The sequence below is a fragment of the Zootoca vivipara genome, chromosome Z1 (genome assembly GCF_965207765.1).
Source record: "Zootoca vivipara chromosome Z1, rZooViv2.hap1.1, whole genome shotgun sequence".
NCBI lineage: Eukaryota > Metazoa > Chordata > Lepidosauria > Squamata > Lacertidae > Zootoca > Zootoca vivipara.
This window is the reverse complement of record NC_142583.1, coordinates 6,813,225-6,829,815: the sequence shown is the minus strand read 5'-3', so window position 1 is coordinate 6,829,815 and position 16,591 is coordinate 6,813,225. Positions and strand designations below refer to the sequence as shown.

General features: G+C 43.6%; 1 protein-coding gene across 22 annotated transcripts in view; it reads left to right on the top strand.

The window, feature by feature from the left end:
• The window catches only part of PROM1 (prominin 1), a 104,528-nt gene that overhangs the window by 11,156 nt on the left and 76,781 nt on the right, over positions 1-16,591 (top strand). For all 22 annotated transcript variants that reach the window (XM_088658098.1, XM_088658081.1, XM_088658117.1 and 19 more), the window contains exon 3: positions 916-1,318. In XM_088658098.1, the coding sequence (XP_088514224.1) occupies positions 1,096-1,318 (223 nt within the window). In that variant the 5' untranslated portion in view covers positions 916-1,095. The remainder of the gene's footprint in view (positions 1-915; positions 1,319-16,591) is intronic.

Sequence of the window (16,591 nt, the reverse complement as noted above, 5' to 3'; positions counted from 1 at the left end):
TGTAATCAAGTTTAAATTCCATTTGAAAATAGTCTGGGCTATGACTATCTTGCATTATATACTGTACATATAAAAAGGTAAAGGTAAGGGTCCCCTGACAATTAAGTCCAGTAGAGGACGACTGTGGGGTTGCGGCGCTCATCTCGCTTTACTGGAGTCGGCGGTTTGAATGAGCTCCCGTTACTTGGTCCCTGCTCCTGCCAACCTAGCAGTTCGAAAGCACATCAAAGTGCAAGTAGATAAATAGGTACCGCTCTGGCGGGTAGGTAAACGGCGTTTCCGTGCGCTGCTCTGGTTCCCCAGAAGCGGCTTAGTCATGCTGGCCACATGACCCAGAATCTGTACGCCGGGACCATATAACACCGGTCCTAAAGGATCTACATTGGCTCCCATTATGTTTCTGACCACAATTCAAAGTGTTGGTGCTGACCTTTAAAGCCCTAAACCGCCTTGGCCCAGTGTACCTGAAGGAGGGTCTCCACCCCCATCACTCAGCCTGGACACTGAGATTTAACTCTGAGGGCCTTCTGGCAATTCCCTCACAGTGAGAAATAAAGTTACAGGGAACAAGACAGAGGGCCTTCTCGATAGCGGCACCCATCTTGTGGAACACCCTCCCATCAGATGTCTAGGAGATAAACAGCTATATGACATTTAGAAGACATCTGAAGGCAGCCCTCTATAGGAAAGTTTAAATGTTTTGATGTTTTACTGTATTTTTATAATCTTTACCCTCTCTCTTTAGTGGAAAGCCCCGTCTTTCAATGTTGAACAGGATCACATCTATCTGTTTAGCTTTCCAACATGGCAATGTGTTAAAACCTTACAGGTGACTGCATGTGTTTCACACTGTTAGGCTTTCTTGTGGGTTGAAATGCCACTTAATAATAAACAGCTGTTTTCTTTCATTGCCAGAGATGGAGCCCTAACCAAGTCCTGTGAAGAGCTGCCAAAAAAGCCTTCGGAAGCAAGAGCACATTCTGGATTGAGGAAAGAGCCGAGGAAAGACTCCAGTTTTGCTTGACAGATCTGTGCAGAATATTTGAGCCCCGCTCCCCCCAACTTCTACCTCATTTTTATGCATTTTGGTCAGTCATGGCTGGGGAACTGTGTCTACTGCTCCTGTTGCTGTTTTGTGGAAGAACGATTTCAGAAGTGCAGCCTTTATACCAACCGCCTTCTGAAACTCTGGATTTTGGGTTTGTTCCTGCAAAGACTTACGACACCGCAGCGTACCACGAACCTGGAGCAATAGGGATTTTGTTTCGATTAGTCCACACTTTCCTCTATTTAGTGCAACCAAATTATTTCCCTCAAGGTAAGTCATTAGTATTGAACTGTCCTAAAGCATGTCTGTTGGTTTGGCATGGCAGCTCTTATCACAGACTATAGTTTGTGAGTTTGTGAGACTTCAGAAAAATAATAATAATAATAATAATAATAATAATAATAATAATAATATTACATTTGTATAGCACCCGATACCTGCAGCTCTGAATGGGCTGGAACTGCAATTGCCTAATAATAATAATAATAATAATAATAATAATAATAATAATAATAATAATATATTAGTTACCATAGATCAGGTGAAAAAAACTGCAAAGGGAATGTAGACAGACCTAGAAGTCAGCAATTTAGAATCGACACGGGATGGGCAGTCCATTAAACAGGACGAGTGTGGAAGTTTCTTTAGTCTGCTGCAGTTTTTTTTTTCTTGTGGACTTCTAAATATGTAGATGAGAGGGCAGTGTGCTTTAAACTTCCTAAACTGGGGGAGCCCTTAAAATTTATCAGAATGACTCCACCCTCCCCTATGGAGTGGCTACCTTCTTGTCCATAGGTGTAGATCTTTTAAAATAAAAATATATTACACTAATGATAGACTTACTGTATGTATTGTGAAATTAATTGGTCACCTGAAAGCCCATTCTAGAGTACAGACTGTAACTTCTTTTGCCATACTTCAGATGTTACACTTGTCTGTACCATTATATTCTCCTACATGGGTTCTCAGTGATCTCTGCAGCAGGATTGCACTATATAGCAGTAGTGTGAGAATCTTTTGGACTGCAGTTAATAGATACAGAAGATCACTAGTGATGTCTCTTCCTCCAGCTGATTAAGGCTCAGACAAGTGAGAGAGGAACAATTAGATCTCTTTTGATTTCTCTTAAAAGCAATTGTAGGGGTCATGGAATTTGAACAGGATTGTGGTACTAAGGAAATAGTGCTGTACCCTTTTTACCCTTCATTGTTCACCCCCTGCCCTGCCCTGCTTTTTGTTCCACTGGGGGAAATCATGTCCATATGTTTTCCATAAAGGAGCAGCTGGAATTGGAGTTAGATTGTGAAATTGTGGAGAAATGATAACCACCACACAGGCACATTCCTGATCCAGTTTGAGAGGTCCATGTTTCTGCTTTTAAGAGATATCTTGGCATCTCGGCTAACTTGAACCTTAGGTAGTGTACAGCAGCAGCAACAACAACCCAGAAGTTGAGTTTCCCCTCAAGAGTTAGGGGGATCAATATGGCTGATGTTCATCTTCTAACAATGTCAGACCTTCCCAGAGTTGTGTTGGCAGCTCTTTTAAGGTATTGTGCAACCTCCTTCTTCTGCCTGTCCCCCCGCCCAGATTCTGATCCATAGTATGAGAACCATCACATTGGCTTAAAACATAGTTCTGTGCAAAAGAGTCTCTTTGCTGTTTTGGACTGCAATCTCCTCCTCCCACCCATTGCTGGTCAATGGGGCAAGGGACAGGGGCTGCTGTCTGCCACAGATGGAGTGACACTTGGTGTCACTCTGTTGATACAGACCTCGATGGATGGAGCTGAGCTGGATCCCAGGCCACTCTCTCAGCCAACTCTGGCTGACAGAGGGCCAGGGACCAGCTGCTATAGCAGCCTGAAGCTGGTGTTGGGAACTATCCTGATGTGCCTGCCCCACCTGACCTTCCATAGCTGCTGCCAGATTGTGGACGCTACAATAATTCCACTGCTCTGCAGAGTCTTGTTGGTGGTGGCAGCAGCAGGTTAGCATTGCTTTGCCCATTCTTGTGAAAGTGCTTGGCACAGAGCATTCTCAAATTATAGAGCGGGCCCTAGGGATGTTGACATGTTGATAGTGGCACAGGCTGCCAAGGACAGATAGGATCTCACAGCAGGACAGCGCTTGTTGTTGTTTAGTCATTTGGTCGTGTCCGACTCTTCGTGACCCCATGGACCATAGCACGCCAGGCATTCCTGTCTTCCACTGCCTCCCGCAGTTTGGTCAAACTCATGTTCGTAGCTTCGAGAACACTGTCCAACCATCTCATCCTCTGTCGTCCCCTTCTCCTTGTGCCCTCAATCTTTCCCAACATCAGGGTCTTTTCCAGGGAGTCTTCAGCAGGACAGCGCTAGAGACTTCCTAGCAGCAGAGGACTGACGCTGCACCAGTTTGGGTGGCCAACTAGCTAAGCGAATCACGGGAGCAGAAGAGAGGCAGAGAACATATGGGAGGATCTGCCAACCCCGTTCCTTGGCTGGCAGACTTTAGCAGGGAATCTGGGGTGCCCTGTTCCCCTTCCTATGGGATTAGTGCTCCAAGCCAGGATCCTGGACTGCGCGGGGCATTTTCTTGGTGTTTTGCCTGCAAAAGAAATGACTACCAGGAAGTTGAGTTGATGGGTTCATAGGGTAGCATGACTTTTAAGAAAGGGGAGGGGGAATTGAAAACATTTGAGCAGGAAGTACAGCAGGAAGTCGGGGTGAACAAGCTGCGTCCCTCTATTAGAAGTTGGACTCCAGAGTCCCATTAGTTTCGACCATCATAGCTGGTGTTTGAGGATTACAAGAATTGCGGTCTAGCAACATCTGCCAAAGGGAGAGGTTCACCAACCCTAGCATAAAAGGGGGCCTGCCATTCTTGCATTCCATTTGCTGCTTTAATTTGTTTTCCTTTGGGTTTAATTCTCCTTGGCTGATTCAGCTAATATTTAAGATTTCTCCTTGAACGATTTCCCTTGCATGCTAATTACTTGAGCAAGATTTTAATTCATTTGCATCTCTTTGAAGACTTCTATATAATGAGCCATGCAAATATTGCGCAGAGGGCTCCCATTCATTTTTGCTGGTCTTGATCCCGGGCGTTTAGCTCGGCAGCGTGTTGTGTAGAATGTTAGCAGGTGACACTTTTCTAAGGGGGGGATATTAGAGGTGAGGAAAGCTTCTCCCAAATGGCCAAGCTAGGGTTAAGGACATAGGCAGGGTTAGTTAAGATCTGGCCATCTTTACTGCAGAAAGCAAATAATGGCGATTAGTTGTTTTAGCTAGCATCGGCGGCAAACACAATACCTTGCTGCATGTTCCATCTCCCTCGATTTTAGCAGTCACATTGGAAGTAGTGGACAAGTGTTCCCATAAGTAGGTGGCTTCCGCAGCCCTTCCACTTTAACAAACTTCGGGTGCTACGGGAATACAACTGCCACCTGCTCTGATGGCAATTGGGCTACAACAATATCTGGAGTGCGCCATTGTTAGCTTTCTCTAGTGTAGACACAATACTGAGCCAGCAGGACAAATGGTCCGACAGCTGGCCTATTTGATCAGATTTTGTGCATGGTGGCATTCTCAATGTGCCCTTAAATCACAGGAGGCCTTAACTGGCCGTACAAAACACTTGCGATGCATCCTTTCTGTTTTAAAGTGCTTCCTTGAATTATTGGGTTGCTTTTCAGTAAATCATATAAGACTGACTTTAACGCATTCAAAGTGTATGCCTGGATCACCTGCAAATGTTTTCAATACAAACAAGAGGATTTGAAAATATGAGCACTCAAGTTTATTGTGCTTTCAGTGTGACTTGAAGCTGACTTTGTAAATTGTTAATTGAGTGCTTTAATTGCGGTGCAGGCAGATCTCGTCATTCATGGTTCTCAACCTTTTAAACATATTAAGACGTTTATGGTAAAAGGGTTAAAAATGGAAAACCTTCAACTGTGATTTTAAGACCACAAGTAGAGGCATTTATTTGGCAAGGGAGGGGTACCGATGATGAGGTGTGCTTTCTGTCTGCTTCTGTTTAGCTATGCATAACTTTGTAAGAGAATTGAAGTATAATCAACAGAATACGTGGAGTTCTGTGTCTTTATTTTCATTTATCTAAGGTGTTTGTATAAATGTTTTGCAGCATTTTTGTTGTTGTTGTTGTTTAGTCGTGTCCGACTCTTGGTTTTTTCTTTTTAAAAAAACCAAGCAATTCAAGAAGGATGCCTCCCTGAGTTAAGGGCGGGTGTGGAGAAGCTGCTCAACTCTTTCCTCAATGGTCATTTTCCAGTTCAAAAGCTCCTCTTTCATGGCTTTCTTGTATCCTTTCTGCAGTGGGTGAAAAGCAAGTTCAGTAGCGTTTGAATTGAGAAATGACTACAGTAGTGCGTAATCTTTTTTTAAATAGATTTTTGGATATCACAACATTTGCAGGATGAATCCAAGAGTCAGCTGTAACAGCAAGTTGCTAAGTAAGAATTTGACAGACTTCCTTAGGTTTGAGGTTCCAATAACTGAAAGTAGTAAACGTACTAAAAATATGTCATATTTACATCATTCCTTATAGCAAATTTGGTGTGTGAGTCCTGACAGGACAGAAAGAAGAGGGAGGTAATAGTATGCCTAGGTGTGAACTATGAGGTATGCAGTAGTATAAACACAAACAGGGCCGGCTCTAGGTAGACCCCCAGTGGCGCGGTGTGCCAGGGCACCGGGCCAGTAGGCTGGGTGCCGCGCAGCAAAGCCGGGCGGAAACCATGCTACGCCCTGCGAGGGCGGGGGCGCCAGAGTGATCTCCGCCCCTCAGCACCAGGGCGTGTGACCTGCTCGAGACTGCCCTGAACACACACACACAAAATAACAATTCAGTGGTGACTGAGCATGCTCACTGGGCTCTAGAAGCCACAACACGTTGTGTCAGCTGGCAAGCAAACAGAAAACCTGGTTGGGTTGATCAGATTGGCTTTCTTGAGACTTACATATCTAACTGTATTCTGGAGAAGGACCTAGCTGGTTAAAACTCTGAACAGGAACTCTCTTGTTTGTGGGTGAGATATGCTGTAAGTCAGGCATAGGCAAACTCGGCCCTCCAGATGTTTTGGGACTACAACTCCCATGATCCCTTGCTAACAGGACCAGTGGTCAGGGCTGATGGGAATTGTAGTCCCAAAACATCTGGAGGGCCAAGTTTGCCTATGCCTGCTGTAAGTCTTCAGGTTTCATCATCTTGTAGTGGGATCATGAAGTGGGTGAAATTCATACCAAGGTAGCATGGAATTATGCATGGTTGTTCCCAACCGTAATCTCTTCATCTTTAAATTCCTGGCCATGTAGTATTTAGCACCAGATGAGCTTTGTAAGGCACGTTAAGGCATTCTATGTTGGAAGAGATGAGTTTATGTTGGCATGTGACGGCCATGCAAGGTTTAGAGAAGGTAGTAAGTAGGTGGTATTAAAAATATCATTGGTTACAAAATACTATTCAACTATTTTGAACCTTGAACAATCTTTGTATTAAAAAGTCCAGTTATTAATAGCTGTCAGATACAAGTAAGTTGCAAAAGCATTGCAATGTGGAAATGATTCAGGGCTGGTAGGAGCAATTATGGGAAGTCATTATGCAGAAAACTTCTCTAGTTAAAGGGAATCACAATGAATGGTGCAAAGTTTTATTTCATTTTTAAGGAGTGGGTTCTTACTGATCTCCATAGACTCTTCAAAATCCTTATGTAAGTGACTGGCAAACCTTCAGCTCATTTCAGTGTAACAGTGGATAATGTTTCTTCTCCAAAGATCAAGATGTCTCCTATTTATTGTAGCAATTTTGAAAGCAAAGTTTCAATTTTGAGTTACCTTTTGTGTGTGTGTATTTCTTCGTTTTTCGCTTCACTTTTTTTGAGAAACGTGTAAAAAATTGCAGGATGTAAAAGGTTTCAAAACATATTACAGTACTGTTTCAAACTCAGCTAACCGTTATGCAGCTTAGAGCAGAATTATTACAGCAAGCGGTTGAACAGTTGAAAGCTGGGGATGATTGCCTTTGTGCCAGGCTTGCTCTTTCAAAGGCCTTGAGCAGTGAAAAGAGCTTCACCTGGTGCTGAAAAGACAAGCACTGGAATCAGGTGAGCATTATAAAGGCTTGTGTATGGGGAGCAGGTGATAGTGCAGAGTGCAGGCAGGTTCCTGTGAGAGACGGCAACCCCTCAGGTGCCCAGCTTTCAAGCTCCAATAGAGGTTTTATTTTGTAAAGGCAAGCACCTGCCCTCTGAGTTTTTATCAGAGATGGATGAGCCACCAATGTAGTTGTTTTAAGAACCAGCACAATCTGTTCCCACCACCAGTTTGCAGCCAGCAGCCTAGTAGCTACGTTTTGGAAGAGTTTAAGCCAGGCACCCCCAAAGTTTGGCCCTCCAGATGTTTTGGACTACAATTCCCATCATCCCTGACCACTGATCCTGTCAGCTAGGGATCATGGGAGTTGTAGGCCAAAACATCTGGAGGGCCGCAGTTTGGGGATGCCTGGTTTAAGCTGCCTGTGCCTTTCTGCTTCCCAGTTGTACCTCAGAAGTTGAACAGAATCCATTCCAGAAGCCCATTCGACTTCCGAAATGTTCAACTTCCAAAGCGCGGCTTCTGATTGGCTGCAGGAAGCTCCTGCAGCCAATCGGAAGCTGCGGAAGCCCCGTCAGATGTTGGGCTTCCAAAAGAACATTCAAAAACCTGAACGCTCACTTCCGGTTTTCGATCGTTTGGGAGCCGAGGTACGACGATAGTCCATCTAGGCTGCTTTATATTAAGAAAGAATCACGTTTTCTGATGACAGAATTAACAAACCCCATGGAACATATAGTTTTAGCCTTAGGCTTCTATTCTGAATAAAACATTAGAGACCAGGCTTGCTTCCATAGAATTTTCATTCAAAACGAACTTGGAAATACAGGCAATGAATAAGAACTCATATTACAATGCAACAAGATCCCTAAAACCCACTGATTCCGAGGCTTAGTGTATCATGGATATGCTAATTGCTAGTGGGAAAACTAGAGTAAAATGGCGCAAGGAGAAGCTTGCTGTTTATTGAAAAATTTCAAGTAAGTCTTCAAAAGGTTTTATTCATGTAATGATAGTACTTGGTACACTCTGACCATTAAAACATTGCTGATGAAGAATTAGCGAAACAGGGCCTTGTCCTGGGATTTTTCCACTGGAATTCATTTTTATTTGCCTCACTATCATATTGGAATTGATTCCTATTTGAATTCATCCTATCATTACATAAATAAAACCTTTTGAAGACTTACTTGAAATTCATCTTCCTCCTGGCCTGAGTTCTTGCAATTTACTGTTTATTGAAAAATTGGCATATGTAAATTTTATATTTACATATAATATATGTAATATATGGCGCTGTGGGTTAAACCACAGAGTCTAGGGCTTGCTGATTAGAAGATCGGCGGTTCGAATCCCTGCAATGGGGTGAGCTCCCGTTGCTCGGTCCCAGCTCCTGCCCACCTAGCATTTCAAAAGCACATCAAAGTGCAAGTAGATAAATAGGGACCGCTCCGGCGGGAAAATAAACGGCGTTTCCGTGTGCTGCTCTGGTTCGCCAGAAGCAGCTTTGTCATGCTGGCCACATGACCCAGAAGCTGTCTGCAGACAAACGCCGGCTCCCTCGGCCTATAGAACGAGATGAGCGCTGCAACCCCAGAGTCGGACACGACTGGTCAGGGACCCCTTTTTAAATTTTATATATGCCGGAGGCAGTGTTAGAAAATCTACCGTAGGTGCCAAATGACTCCTTAAACCAGGGCTACAGTCGCCAAATCGGAATGCCTAGTTGCCGTTTTTGGTTCCTGAAATTCATTTTGAATGTGCAGATAAACTATAACTGATAGAATTCTACAGGATGTGTTGCTAGTGTGTGAAAACAGTCAAGATCCAAGGATCTCCAGGCATAGCACCACCAGATGATATAGACAACAAGCTCCATCCTTGGTTGCAAGTGTGAAGGTGAAGGGCTTAAACATTTGGGGGCAGGGTAGAGGAGAAATCCAAACTATAGTGTGTGTGTGTGTGTGTGTGTGTGTGTGTGTGTGTGTGTGTGTGTGTAAGTAAGTAAAAGGTTCCTTGCTTGCTGCACTTGCATGAATAAGTTAACTTGCCATCTTGAATCCCTTGATATGCTAGCATCTGCAGCCCAAGGCTCCTTCAGGAGGAAGAGTGGGGTATATATTTTTATATAGAATAAATTAATTAATTAAAAATTGATACCAGGCCCTGCAGTTCCTTCCAGTCTATGAGTAGTCCAATTAATAATTTTGATGGCAATGAATAAGACGAGAGCCCAATAAATATTGATTTTTGGAGTGAAGCTTGAAAGTGCTTCACTCCAAAATATCTATTGAATATAGAGCTGGCAGCTCATTCAATAAATTATGTGCTTAATGGCTCGTGGGGAGTAGCAGGAAAGAGAAGTGAATGAGACTTAGAGCTTTTCTTGGCATGTTTTAACATATTTAACTCTTTTAGAGGGAACTACTGGAGTTCTCAGTGGCTTCTGCCTTCCCTTCCCACCCCAGCCCGGATCATGTGGATTTGAGCAACATCACTTAATTGGCTAATCCATAATCTCTCTTGCCATATGTTCCTCTGTTTTTCTTTCTAAGTGTGTTAGTGACACACAGGTATTTTTGGACTGCTTTCTAAACAAAGTCTGATGTCCAACTGGGTTTGAGCAGAATAATGGAGGTCTATTATTGAACTCCCCAATAATAGAGCAATAGACCATGTCGGAGCAAGCAGGTTTCCTCAGCGGCAATGTGAAAGGAGAGCAATCTGAGATTCTGCATGCATTCTTCGGCTGTTAGGTGTGCCCTGCATTTCAGGCTTCTGTGCCAGACTTGGGCTGCATTCTTAACCATGTCTACTCAGAAGTAAATCCCACTGAACTACATGGGACTTAATCCCATGTAGATTAGCAGATCATCGTTCATTTATCAATGTGCTGCTTTTCTAGTAATCAACAAAAGCGGTTTCCAATAGAATACAGCATGGTAAACAAAAATACTGTAAAACATTAAGAAGAAATCAGCAACAGTAGTGGTGCAGCAATAAAACCGCTAGCACATTTGCAAAGCTAAGCAGGGTCTGGTATGACTTCAAATTGGATGGGGAACCACATGTTGAGATTCCTCCATTGCAGGGGGTTGGACTAGATGACCCCCAAGGTCTCTTCAAACTCTACAGTTTCATTTTCAGAATTCTTCCTGATGCTTCTCAGAGTGGCAGGTAGCATTGGCCAAAGGTGTTCTGGATCATGGCAGTGATGAAGCAAATGTATTTGTATGCATGTGACAATTTCAGTAGCCTTCCTGTCTCCTCATTGCAATTTCATTTGCCACGATATAGAGTTGGTACATAAGACAATTGACTTAAATAATTATTATTTGACCATTGCCAAATATTCCAAGAATGCCAAATTTCCTTTTATAAAATGTCATTAGCTCTCAAGGGCTGCTTTGTATGGCCCTGGGGCAGGGTCAAACCTAGCTCAGTTGAGACTCTTAATCTCTGGGTTGTGGGTTCGAATCCTACGTTGGGCAAAAGATTTCTGCATTGCAGTGGGTTGGACTTGGTGGGTCACAATGCCTCTCGATGGGGACATCCACATAAAGCAGGGGTCCCCAAACTAAGGCCCGGGGGCCGGATGTGGCTCAATCACCTTCTAAATCCGGCCCACTGACGGTCTGGGAATCAGCATGTTTTTACATGAGTAGATGTGTCCTTTTATTTAAAATGCATCTCTGGGTTATTTGTGGGGCCTGTCTGGTGTTTTTACATGAGTAGAATGTGTCCTTTTATTTAAAATGCATCTCTGGATTGTTTGTGGGGCATAGGAATTTGTTCATATTTTTTTTCAAAATATAGTCCGGCCCCCCACAAGGTCTGAGGGACAGTGGAACAGCCCCCTGCTGAAAAAGTTTGCTGACCCCTGACATAAAGTATGTGAAGAAATTTCCAAAGTTTGCATTGCAACTCTGTGGGAACTTCTTTGAAGTGATAAACTAATACCTCTGGCATGAGATGTGTTGGAAATTGTCCGTAGGAACATGGGAAGAAAAGTGTGGCATAGGGCACAGAAAGAAGACAGGGATACTGAACAATGTTTCTAGGTTTGTGGGGTGGGGCTTGCTGTGGGTCTTTTGTGGTTGGAAAGGATTTGTGGTTTCATAAAACTTGAGAAACACTATCCAAGCACTTTTAAGAGAATAGCATTTCAGAAAGTGTGGTTTAATCTTCATCAGACTTGTCATTGGTAAAAGCAGGAGAAGACCTAGATCCAGTGCTTTTTTTCCTTTTAAAAAAGATGTTTAGGGGTACTCTCGCTTCTGTCTGAGATTGAGGAAACACCAGGAAAGGAAATGAAGCCGCCATCAGAAGTAACAATGGAACTGATGATTCACCGTGCTAAAGATGAAACTTTTTTAAAAAAAATTTTTTAGTTTCTTCTCCCATTAGATTCACAAAATGTTTAGGGGTATGCGTACCCCTGCGTACCCCCAGAAAAAAGTACTGCCTAGACCTAAATCTAAAGCAACATCATTAACTAGCGGAACTGAGTGGAATTATTTTGGAACTGGAAATACTTAAAAGGGTACAAGACTGACACTGCTACCGTTTCAGAAAAACTCTTTAATAATGGCTTCCATTTACACTTATGCCTTGGATTGGTTCCACCTCTTCCAGCATCCAGGTGCCAACGGAGGTAGAAGCAGAATCTCTCTGCTAAGTAAATGGTCTCTTTAGTATCCCGTTGCCTCCTGACTGAGATATCAGAGCAGTTGAGCCATGCTGGAAGTGTGCCATGCTGAAAATGTACCAGCCATTTCTTGCCACGTGAGTTGTATTCAGGAAGAGCCACCCTATCTGTAACTCCAGACGATACAGAAATCATAGTTCTTGAATTTACATTCTCAAGATGAAGGATTGCAAAGCTGTTGCCTAAGAGTTGCTGAAATGAATGCGTGCCTTTATACTGGCAAGTTGGCTGTAAGAGTGAGCACCCGAAATCCCTGGTTCAAACCACACCATAGTGGGCCATGAACTCCCTGGAGGCTAATTCATGAGCTATATACAGGTGAAACTCGGAAAATTAGAATATCGTCAAAAAGTGCATTTATTTCAGTAATGCAACTTATTATTTTTATTTTTACAAATGCTTTCTTTTGGAAATTCCGCAGTAATAAAACAAATAGTTACAATAATACAAAAATAAACATCGCTATTACATTTCATTAATTACATTCCATTTATAATTGACCCGCCTGACGACAAATAATTACAACAAATAAAGGCTCGACATATCTTGCTTTGCATGTCATGCATCTATCTCATATATTGGTTTCACCTTTTAAGTTGCGTTACTGAAATCAATGCACTTTTGGACGATATTCTAATTTTCCGAGTTTCACCTGTATGTCAACCCAAATTTTTATTGTGTCCCCTCCCCCGGTCATTGATAGTGCTTTAACCTCCCCACCCCCCATTTTCTGCACTACTGGTCACTATTTGCTTTCTTTAGCTTTATGCTTTGGCTGTTCTTTGGAACAATTGGGAGATGTTGTATCTCTGTTAACTCTCACACCCCTTGACCAAAGAACTGAGCACAGCAGGAGAGTGTATAGTGCTGGGGTGGAAGGAAAGGAGGAAAACAGAGGCTGCAGTTGTTTGCTGGTACCACTGTGGGGTAGGAAAGGCAATTGTGTCCAGGGCAGCTGTCTACGCAGGCTGAGACCCTCCCTGCCCACAGACTGTCTCACCAGAGTAGTGCATGCTCTGGTTATCTCTTGCTTGGACTACTGCAATGCGCTCTACGTGGGGCTACCTTTGAAGGTGACCCGGAAACTACAATTAATCCAGAATGCGGCAGCTAGACTGGTGACTGGAAGTGACCGCCGAGACCATAACACTGGTCCTGAAAGACCTACATTGGCTCCCAGTATGTTTCCGGGCAAAATTCGAAGTGTTGGTGCTGACCTTTAAAGCCCTAAACAGCCTCAACCCAGTATACCTGAAGGAGAGTCTCCACCCCCATGAGGTCCAACTCCGAGGGTCTTCTGGTGGTTCCCTAGCGAAGTTACAGGGAAGCAGGCAGAGGGCCTTCTCGGTAGCGGCGCCTGCCCTGTGGAACGCCCTCCCATCCTGTAGCATTATACCCATTCTATTTTATCTACAGAATGAATTTCAGGAACCGAAAAGTCATATTGGAAAACAGGACTTTCGAGCCGTCTGGCTCAAAAATGGCAACTAGGCGTTGTGTTTTGGGGACTCTAACCCTGGTTTAAGGAGTCATTTAAGAAGTTTATGAAACTGAGATACCTTGGTTTTAAGAAGCCTGGTTTAAGGAGTTTATATACAGTGGTACCTCTACTTACGGATAAGTCTACTTACGAATGTTTCTACTTATGAATGGAGCTCCGTCCGCCATCTTGGATGCGGTTTAGGATTTTTTCTACTTACGAATTTTTAGATAGGGTTGCTTCGACTTACGATTCCCCCCCCCAATGCATTCCTATGGGATTAGTCTTACAATTTTTTTCGACTTACGAATGTGCGTTCGGAACGCATTAAATTCATAAGTAGAGGTACCACTGTACCTGAGATTCTAACACTGCGTGAAGCTGAAGTGACCTGCTTTCCTGGAAAGGGGAGGATTTGGTTGGGAATGTGGGGCAAACTTAGAGCTGGATTTGAGTGGGATGAATGCCTGGAAACTGTCCTACAGGGTACACATGGTGGGGTGGGTGTTTGTTTGTGTGGAAGATATGAATACTATAGCCCAGCCCCCTACCTTTTGAGGAATTCCCATTGCAAACTCTCTTGCTGCTAGGGAGAACAGCCAGGACCCTGGCAAACTGTGCATTGATGGTTGGAGCTGGTCATCTCTTTCACAAAAAGCAAAAGCCCATGGGGTACTGGGAGCCTCCCTTCCACAGAAGTGCTTGCTTCTCCTGACTGTATCAGAGGGGCTTTGATGAATCCGTGGGGGTGGGCAGCTAGTGGCGACTGTTGGTGGCATGTGGGAACAAATGCATGTGGAGTCTCTTGTCGCTCTCACTACCCAGCTCTCTCTGTTTGTCTTTGTCAGGGGTCAACAGACTTTTTCAGCAGGGGGCCGGTCCACTGTCCCTGAGACCATGTGGGGGGCCGGACTGTATTTTGGGAAAAATAATAATGAACAAATTCCTATGCCCCACAAATAACCCAGGGATGCATTTTAAATAAAAGGACACATTCTACTCGTGTAAAAACACGCTGATTCCTGGACTGTCCATGGGCCAGATTGAGAAGGCGATTGGGCTGCATCCGGCCCCCGGGCCTTAGGTTGCCTATCCATGGTCTTTGTGGTCAACACACCTGCTGATGGTTTTCAGCCCCCAGAAGGGTTGCATTTGGGCAGTGCAACCCTTAAGCTGAGAAAGGTTAATCACCCTTAGGCTCTATGCCAGTGGTCTCCAAACTAAGGCCCGGGGGCTGGATGTGGCCCAATTGCCTTCTAATTCCTGCCCGCGGATGGTCTGGGAATCAGCATGTTTTTACATGAGTAGAATGTGTCCTTTTATTTAAAATGCATCTCCGAGCTGCATATTCCTGCACTGCAGGAGGTTGGACTAGATGATCCTGAGGGTCCCTTCCACCTCTACAATTCTATGATTCCCTTCTGATTGGTAGAGGAGCTAAGGATGCTTTTAGACAACAGCATGATTGATGAAAAGCACAATAGCTGTGGCAAGAGATACTTCTTATAAATTGCATTTGTTAAAAGGCTTTGCCATATAGAGCCAAATTCACATGTTTGTCATTCCAAGGCTTGACTACTACAGTGTGATCAACATGGGGCTGCCCCTTGAAGTCCTGGTACAAAACGCTGTTCATCTTCCGAAGGCATGCTGAGAGATGCTCATACTTACCTGTGTGAGGCAGATTTCACGAGCTGTGTGTGATATTCTAGGCCTAATTAAATGCTGGTTTTGACATTTTTATTTTTAATGGTTTGGCACCCCGACGTAGGGGGTGTATTTTCATATAAACCAGTATAGCTCTGCTCTAATAATGTTGTGTCAGCTAGGAGCAGGGCCTCTACTGCTCTTAGGCACCAGGTTAGGGAATAATTTCTCTATTGTGTAGAGATTTATTTAATTACGTATAGCCACCCAGGAATAAATATTCCCTGGGCTGTTTACAGAAAAAGATCCTTGTAACAGTAAAGTGTAAAACAATTTTCAGCCTGGATTTAAAATGCAAAACAGTGGTACCTTGGTTCTCAAACTTAATCCGTTCCTGAAGTCCGTTCCGAAACCAAAGCATTCCCAACACCACGGCACGCTTTCCCATAGAAAGTAATGTGAAATGGATTAATCTGTTCCAGACTTTTAAAAACAATGCCTAAAGCAGCAATTTAACATGAATTTTACTACCTATTGAGACCATTGATCCATAAAATGAAAGCAATAAACAATGAACTGCAGTCACACAATCAATCAATCAGTGGCTGAACTGAGTTCCACACAGTCACAAAAACAAAACAAAAAAGCCGCAAAAACCAAAACCAAAATAAATAGCAAAAACAGACAGACATCAGTGTAACACTCAAAACGGAAGGGTGGCACTCAAAACGGAGCACATTCATCTTCCCAAAAAAGTTCGCAAAGCAGAACATGTTCAGGTTTGTAGTGTTTGGGTTCCAAGTTGTTTGAGTACCAAGGCATTTGAGAACCGAGGTACCACTGTATAAAAGCATAGGTGAATGAAAAAGTATTCACCTGGCACTTCAAAAGTCCACAGAGAAGCACCAGGTGAGGCTTTATGTGTGGAACCTATTGTATTACCTGGGTACAATACCAGAAAAGTCTTCTCTATGGTGGTGAACCATAACAGTTCACTTGGGGTGGGGAACGGAGAGCAGGCTCCCCAAAGAGGATATTAGAGTTTGAGTGTGCATATATGGGAAGGTAAACGGTGTTTCTGTGCGCTGTTCTGGTTTGCCAGAAGCGGCTTAGTCATGCTGGCCACATGACCTGGAAGCTGTACGCCAGCTCCCTCGGCCAATAATGCGAGATGAGCGCTGCAACCCCAGAGTCGGTCACGACTGGACCTAATGGCCAGGGGTCCCTTTACCTTTTACCTTTATGAGTTGAAATAATTGTTTAAGAAGTGAGGCAAACTTCATCTGATCTTAGCTTGCTTGGAATGTCTTAGTGGCTTCTGCTTGGTCACTATGGAAACCAGGTGCTCTTCCAAATAAGATGATGTTAATCTGGGATTATTATTTTTTTACAGTAGGATTTGCACAGCAAGTCCTCAGCTTTACTTCATTTCCTGTAGCTGAAGTGTGAAGCATTGTTAAGGGGAGCATGTGACAGAGTGAATGCTATGTTCCAAATAGTGATCTCTCTGTTTAATATGTTCCCCCATAATATAATTAAGCCTTCTAGGTCATACATCTGCAGAATCTTGAAGTCAACATTCAGGAGAATTTGCCTGTGTAATCCAACATTAGT